The 8,014-nt window shown below is 51.0% G+C and overlaps 1 protein-coding gene across 1 annotated transcript; it reads left to right on the plus strand.

Moving 5' to 3' along the window:
* Positions 1–1,054: 1,054 nt before the first annotated feature.
* RHBDD2 (rhomboid domain containing 2) lies at positions 1,055–7,713 on the plus strand. The gene is made up of 4 exons (XM_030287960.3): positions 1,055–1,238; positions 2,318–2,719; positions 3,080–3,230; positions 5,394–7,713. Exons 1-4 carry the CDS (start codon positions 1,094–1,096, stop codon positions 5,794–5,796), a joined length of 1,101 nt encoding a protein of 366 aa, XP_030143820.3. The 5' UTR covers positions 1,055–1,093; the 3' UTR covers positions 5,797–7,713.
* Positions 7,714–8,014: the final 301 nt, after the last annotated feature.

The following is an 8,014-nucleotide window of genomic DNA, read 5'->3' on the forward strand; positions in this document are numbered from 1 at the left end:
TAAAAAGATGGCAAAAGCTCACGTACAGCCAGCAGCACCCAACTTACCTTTACTATTTTCCACATTTTATCATCTCCTTATGTCCACAAGACCTGCAAGAAGTTTGGTATCTTCACTTATGAGCTGCTGATTCCCCTCCTAGATCTGACTATAACTGACCAAACAATGAAGCCAATATTCTGGGGAATTGAAGGCAGACAATACAAACCTGCCACAGCTTTTGGTATGAGCATGGCAGGAGCAGCTGTGGTGTGGGAATTCCTCTCCACCTCCACCTGAAGGGAAACACTCAGTCCCATGTCCAGTTCTGGGCCCTCGGTTCAGGAAGGACATTGAGGGGCTGGAGCACGTCCAGAGAAGGGAACAGAGCTGGGGAAAGGTCTGGAGCACCAGGAATGGCTGAAGGAGCTGGGAGGGCTCAGCCTGGAGAAGAGGAGGCTCAGAGGGGACTTTCTTGTGTTCTACTATTATCTTACAGGAGGTTGTAGCTGGGGCAGGGGGGTTGGGATCTGCTCCAAGGGACAGGGTGAGAGGATTTAGTCACAGCAGGTTCAGGCTGTACATGAGGAGGAATTCCTTCACTGAAAGAGTGATTAGACATTGGAAGGGGCTGCCCAGGGTAGTGGTGGAGTCCCCATCCCTGGAGGTGGTTACAGAAACACTGAATGTGGCACACAGTGCTCTGCTCTAGTTGACATGGTGCTGCTCATCCGTCACGGGTTGGACTCGATGATCCCAGAGATCTTTTCCAGCCTGACTGTTCTCTGCTTCCCAGCAGCCAGATCCCGCAGCTCGGGGTCTGAATGGGCCTCCCACACCCTGGGGCACCCAGTGTGGGAACACCCGGCCCTGAGTGGGCTCCCTGCGACACTCACACCTCTCGCTGGGATATTTCCCCCTTCTGAACAGCGGATAGATAACCATAATTAAATAAAAATTCAAAAGAGGGGGGTGGAGAGAGAGAGAGAGAGCGCGAGAAAAAAAAAAAAAAACCCCGTCTCCATGGCAACGACCCCACAGCGCCCCCCCCGTTGCCATGGTAACGGCCAGGCCTTCCGGCGGCGCCCGGAAGCGGCGGGCGCGCGGGGCAGCAATGGCGGCGCCCTCAGCCCCGCCGGCCGCCGCCGCCCTCACGGTGCTGCTCTCGCTCGGTGCCTCCGCGCCCGGGCTGCTGCGGGCTGTCCCCGCCACCCGCTCCGCCGCCGCGCTGCGCCCCGCTGCCCTGCACGACGGGGAAGGTGAGCGGGCGCAAGCCGCTGCCTCCTTGGCTCCTCTGCCCGCCTCAATCCGCGCCTTCCCCAAATCCCAGCAGAGCCTTTGTGTCCCCTCTCTCCGGCCTTCTGTCAATCCCAGCAGAGCCTTTGTGTCCCCTCTCTCCGGCCTTCTTGTCCTGCCCCCAGCCCCCATTTCTCTGCATTTCCTCAAGCCCCTCTCCGGGTCTGCTGCTCCCCTCCTGTGCCGCTCTCCGTGTCCCTTCCCGCTTTCCGTGCACTTCCCCTGACTTCACCGAGCCTGCTGGGCACCCATTTCAGTCCCTCGACGTCAGGCTGCTCCGCCACACCCTCATCTCCGTCCTCTGACAGTCAGCGCCATGGATAACACTACTGGGAGCTTGAGAGATTTGTGTTTCTCAGTCCCTGTGGTATTCCCAGAATTATTTTTATCACACTTTTTAATTCCCAGTGTTCCAGCTTACCCCTGTGCAGTGATTTCCTTGATCAGCGCAGGGCTCTGAGCTGACGGGTGGGTTCCACCATCTCCTCACGTGTCTCCAGGGGTTGCACTGCCTTGTTTTGTTTCTCACTGGTATTTTTCTGGCTGTGGAACTGAGGTTGATGGGAGGGAGGTGGAGAAGTCTGTCTCAATCCTTGCTCTGTGCCTAGGAGAACACCTAAACAGAGGGCCCAGAAGCACTGCTGAGGTGTGATAACCTCCAGACATTTTTGGGGATGAAAATCAGCCTGCTGGCAGTTTAAGAAATGTTTCTCTTTTTTGCCAAAATTGTCAGTACCTTAACAGTTATTTTTATGTCTCTTGCCTTCTCTTTTAATGAGTCTGAAATTTACTACAGATGCTGTTGCTTTTTTCCAGGCAGCTTCCCAGGAAGCAGCAAGAGCCAGCCCATATGTTTGTGACACCCAAGCTAGCACTCATTTTCACTCTATCTGCTTATTTATGGCTGGTTTTCAAGGCCTCAGGTTCCTTCTCTTCTACACCAGGATAGAAATGAAAGCTATTAATTAATCCTGTGGGCTCACTCTCCCTGGAATTGTTTTATAGTGACCCCAGTGCCTGTCTGAGGTGCTGCTGTGCTCAGTTCACAGGTTGATCACCTACATCTTCATCTACGAGGACCTGATCTCCCTGGCCTGTGGAACTGTTATCATCTGGTACTTTGCTGGCAGCTTTGAGAGGAACGTGGGCACGGTGAAGCACTGCATCCTCACTGCCACTTTCTCCGTGCTCTCTGCCCTCCTCTACCTGTCCCTCCAGCCCCTTGTCTCCCGGCTGCTGGAAGTGGGGGATGCCAAGGGGTTCATGCCAGTGGCTTTTGCCATGCTGGGGGTTTCCACCACCCGCTCACGGATGAAGAGGACTTTGCTTTTTGGCTGCAGAGTTCCTGTGGTGCTGGTGCCGTGGCTTGGGCTCTGCCCAGCGTGGTTTGTGCCCCACTCTTCTCTCTTGGGGAACCTGTGTGGGCTGCTGGTTGGGGAAGCCTGTATCCTTTCCAAGCGGCCAGAGCGGGATCGTGGTGGGAAGGAAGTGCTGTAGTTCTCACTGCTGAGGTGCACTGGCTTTTCCTGGACTCTTGGCCTGCTCTAAACCCTCACTGGCTTTTCTCATTCTCATTCTCATCCCATCCCATCCTGCATTTGTGTTTGCCCTCCCTCTGCCCCTTCCCAGTGCATGCAGAGCACGTGGGGCTGAGGAGGAGGATGGTCTCTGAAGGTGGTGCCTGGGTAGAGCTGGGAGAATTCTCTAGGGAAAGTGTTTTGGGAACAGAGGGGGACTGAGTGTGGCTGTGTCAGAAATGAGTGTGTTTTGTCCTCAACTCTCCTTAACAAGCTCCTGACTTCAGATGGGCTTGGCTACTGCTTCTGCTTGGATTTTCCAGAGTCCGTGGGCTCTAAGCTGGACCGGGTGTTCCCTTTCACTCTGCTGAAGAGGATCCCAGGGCTGAAATACATCCCAGGGTCCTCAGCAGAGAGAAGAGCCTCTGAAAACAGCATGTAAGTACAGGAGTTCCTGTAGGAAACATCTTGTAGGGGAATTTTGAGGTGTGAGTAGAGGCCTTAAATCATCTCTAAAAGCTGCATTGTGCCTCTCCTGTTCTCATTGTGGGTGCCATGGGGAGCAGAGTCACCCATCGATGTTTCACTGGTGACATTAGTGTGACTAATGAATCAGCACACATTAACTCGACCAGGTGTTTAGTGAAAGCTAAATGGAGGTAAAACCTCTCCTTTGCTGCAAGGGCAGCGTGTACACATGGGAATATTGCAGCTCTGGCTGACAGGAAAGCTAAGCTGTGTAACTGCCCCAGCTTTAGGCAGTTGATCCTGGCTAGATGGCTCCCTGGGCCGTGATCCTTATCTTTATTTGCCCCACCTCTCCTGCCAGGATTGCTGTGAAGTGAGTTGTGTCCAAAGCTACTTAGGACCAGAGCATTGTAAATTAAGGATGGCACTTACAAAGTTCAGTGCAGGCCTTCTGGTTTCTTTTAACCTTTCAGTGTCAAGGCAATGTTGCTTTGCAGAAAAGAAAGCTTGGGGCCCACAGCTGACGTGCAGGAAAGGTTTTAAGTTTAACACAAACCACGAGAATTCACTTGTGCTCTAAAAAGCTTGAAAATGCAAGTCAAATATTTACTTACTCTGAGGTGTCCTTTCAGTTTCTCAGAGGAAAAATAGTTTTCTATTCAGGGTTACATTCTGTGTATTGTTTAAGCCATCAGCTTGCTGTAAAGTTTTATTTGAAGTAGAAGCATTCCCAGGTGTTTGCACTGCCCTCACCCATGGGAAACCATAAAAACAACCCTTGCCTGCAGCAGGAGTGTCCCCCAGGTCCATCAGGACACTCAAAAGGTGTGAGTGCTTGCAGGAGAGGCCAGACACACCCAGAGTTTGTGTTTTCCCTCTCTCCCTCCTGTGCAAGTGCAGCTTTTGGGAGGAGAGGGAGCCTGGCTCTGTGCTGAGCCTGTGTCAGCACCAGTCCTATCCTGCTGTGCACAGCAGCTCAGTGTCTAAACCTGCCTCCTCTGGTGAGGTGACACAGACTGTTGTGACACAAAGGTATTTCCATGAACATTTGACTATCAAGCAGGGTGTGGGAAGGTGTTTCTAGGATGCTTCCACTGCTGCAGCTGAATTTGCATGTCTGTGTCTTAGATACAACTTCTGTAAGCACTTCTGGAGCTTAATTTTTATTATTTTGATGCTTATTTCCAAGCAAGAGTTCTTAATACTTTGGGATTTGTTTTAATTTTAAATTTTCATAAGGTTCAGGCATTAAATGGCTGCAAGACAGGAGATATTTCTTTGAAGTCCAGGCCTTGGCATCGTGTTTGTGTCCACAAATTAAAAAAAAAAAAAAAAAAAAAGAATCCAATAATTAAAAAGAAATCTCCAAGCTTGAAAAACCCAGCATGAGCCAGTCTCTTCTTCTTGCTGGGAACTTGGCACTCATGGCTTCATGAATATTGCCTGGATTCTCAGCTCTCATCCTCGTGTGCGTGGGCTGAGCAGCACTCCTGAAGTCCCAGAGGCTGAGCTTCCAGGCAGATTGCCTCTCTCCTGATAGGTTTTGGCAGGATGAGTCATGCCTTCTGCTGGCAAACACCTCCTAGCCCTTGCTTCTGAATGATTAATTTTATTTCTAACTCTTTCATTTCTAACTCTTTCATTTCTAACTCTTTCCTCCTTCCTTTTTTCCCCCTTTGCTCCATACTCTGGGCTCTTACTCGCACCAAAGGCCTTTGTGCATTTTCTTGATAAATAACACTTAGCAGCTGTAACTTCTCCTGATTAATGATTTGGCAGAGGTGTCACTCACAGGGCAGGGGGGATGTGCACAGGGATCTCAAAGCATGTTGCAGTTTGGCTTTGTGTATTCCTTGCACAAAGAGTCTGGGGCCAAGAGCCACGCTCGTTTAGTGGGTGTGGAGTGAGAGTGGGTTGGGAGTGGGAACAGCTGTCCTGGGAGGCCACTAAACCCATTTTTTACTCAAGTGCTGCTTATAATAAGAGCTTCTGTTGTAGTGAATCCCTCTGATGGATTGCAGTGACCTCTCTGATCGCTGGTCAGGAGGAAATCTGCCCCCAGGGCATTTCCAGCACTAATTAGGCAATGGCAGTTCTGAGCACAGTGTAACCTTCTGTTTTCTTCCTGCCCAGGATTGACGCTGTGCCTGGCACTTACCCCACCCAGAGCTACCCATGCCCTTCGCCTCTGGCTCTTCCTGCTCAGCGCAGTGCTCAGAGCCAGGCCTTTCATCACAGCCACGCTCCAGGACACCAGGGACATCAGCAGGGCCACGCTGCAGGACACAGCCTCAGTTCTTCCCACTGCCAAGCCAGAGGTGCCTTTGGAGGGTGCCCTGGGCAGGCCCAGGCCGGGGCCTCGGCGGGACAGTGCTGCCAGCTGGGCGAGTTCTCTGTCCCACAGCGCGTGTGCCCGGCTCAGCCACAGCCACCCACAGCCACGGGCCTTCTGGCTGGGGCTCAGCAAGCACCTGGGGATCCAGCAGCCCCAGTGGCCCCTGTTTCAGCTGGATTTACCAGAGTCCAGGTGTACTGATCCTCCAGAGAGCAGCAGGACTCGCACACGGGCAGGACCCTGTGGCTGGGGTGAGTGTTGGTAGCTCCAGTGAAGGCCATTCCCCTGCTACCTGGCACAGTCTACTTGAATTATATTTCCCTTATAATGTTTTTTTTTTTTACTTTTTGATGTGGCTGGAGGATGGGAACTCTATCACCTCTGTGAATTTGTCATCCTTTTTAAGTCTTTCTTCTTTGCTGCATTTGGCAGCTTCCTTTTTCCACACGTCCACTGGAGTTTCAGTGCACCAGCTCCCCAGGCCAGGGTAGGAACCTCAGTGGCAAAACACTGAGCAAATCTGGGGTTTAAGTAAGCTGCAGCAATAAACACTTCCCATTCCTGTCTTTTTGTACAGGTTTGAAGTAGCTAGAACCCAAAAGAGTGGGAATCATACAAGTGTTAGTTTGTAACTTAAAATTAAATGGAGGAGGACAATGTTCTACTGGTGACATGTCCACTTGAGAGAGTGCCTTGCAGGGGGCTTGTTACACCAACCTGGGGCAAGAGGATAGAATACAGAGTACCTTCTTCTACCCCTAAACACAGCTCTAAAATGCTGAAGGTCCTGTGCCTTCATCAATGGATTGCCTTCATTTTCTGAAAGTGTTGCACCAGCTCAGCCTGTGTCACCAGCACTTGGCAACCTCAAATGCCTGTGAAGCAGTGAGAGACTTTTCAGTAAGGGATTTTGACCCTTTGTGGAGCAAATATTTATAAATCCAAGGAGCTGGAAGGGACATTAACAATGGGTTAGAAGAATTAAGTGGAATGTAGCAGTGCTGTTGGGGGTGTTCACACTGCTCAGCTTTAGAAATCTCACCCACCAATATTAGAACAATCTCTCTGTTTTTTTCAGAGCTAGTGGGCAGGTGTGTGGGAGAGGGAAGTTTTCAGCCAGGGATTTACAATAGGATTCACTGTTTGGTGCCTGAGGCTGTCATGAAGGAGTTTGGTCCAGTTGCTGGGATTTGAGCTTTATTCCCAGCTGTGTAGCCCACTGTACAGTGCCCAGGAGGAATCTGCTGTCTCTGTAAATCAGCCAGGATCTCAACAATTGCTCTTGACTCTACTTGGAGTTTTGCTGTGCTGCATAAAAAAGTGCTCCATCAAGCACAAAGTGCCATTCCTGCTCTTGGAGATGTTCTTGCAGTGCCTCACCCATCCCCAGAAACTCAACAGCCTCAAGACTCCTCCCTGCTCTCGGTGAGCCTGGCCAGAGGCAGCTCTGGCAGCTGCACGTTCCAAACCTGTCCCTGCCTCTTTCATTTTTCCACCATCAGGGTGTGAACAAACCCTGTGTTGTCATCCAGCTGCTTTACTTCTCCACAGCCCCTCTGGAATGACTGCCATGGTCCCATGTGGGACACAGGGGCTTTATTTTGGGAGGAGACCAAAGTCAATGCTGAGAACTTGCACCTCACAGAAGTAAAACATGAGTAAGAAGCTCTCCTTGGGAAGGTGAGCACTCCAGGCAGGACTTCCAGCAGGAGGATGCAGCAGCTTGGGAACTAGCTTGGAGTTGGGGGACAACTGTTTCATACCTGATTATTTCTCTCCTCTGTGGGATCACAAATGGATTTGATTTCATGGTCCTGTTTTTCCTGCTGCCAGCAATTGTATTGTTATACTTCTACTGTGGAGCAAGAGTGGGATAAGGAGCTTGTTTGGAATTTAAAAGCATGTTTTTCATACCAGGAAAGAAATGCCAGAGAGAACATTGAAATGTTGACACTCCGCTCCTGTTAGTGCCTTGATTTTCCTCCTTGTGTAGTCCTTGCCTGTAAACTTAGGAATTTTACCACTGATTTTTTCCAGAAGGGGGATGAGGATCAACAGCAATCACAAATGTTGTGTATCTCCAAACTGTGAACTTGAAATAGAATCTGAAGGACTGGTTTTCTCTGGGTTGGTTTATAAGTGGGGAGCTGGAGCCTGCCCCTCCAGGGGATGGGTGGGATGGGATCAGTGGGGTGGGATCAGTGGGGTGGGATCAGTGGGGTGGGATCAGTGGGATGAGATCTCTGGGATGAGATCTCTGGGACGGGATCAGGGGGATGGGATCAGTGGGGCAGGATCTGAGGGGTGGGATCAGTGGGGCAGGATTTGAGGGGTGGGATCAGTGGGGCAGGATTTGAGGGGTGGGATCAGTGGGATGGGATCTCTGGTATGGGATCAGTGGGATGGGATTTCTGGGGGA

This window comes from Taeniopygia guttata, chromosome 19 (assembly GCF_048771995.1).
Source record: "Taeniopygia guttata chromosome 19, bTaeGut7.mat, whole genome shotgun sequence".
Taxonomy (NCBI): Eukaryota; Metazoa; Chordata; class Aves; order Passeriformes; family Estrildidae; genus Taeniopygia; species Taeniopygia guttata.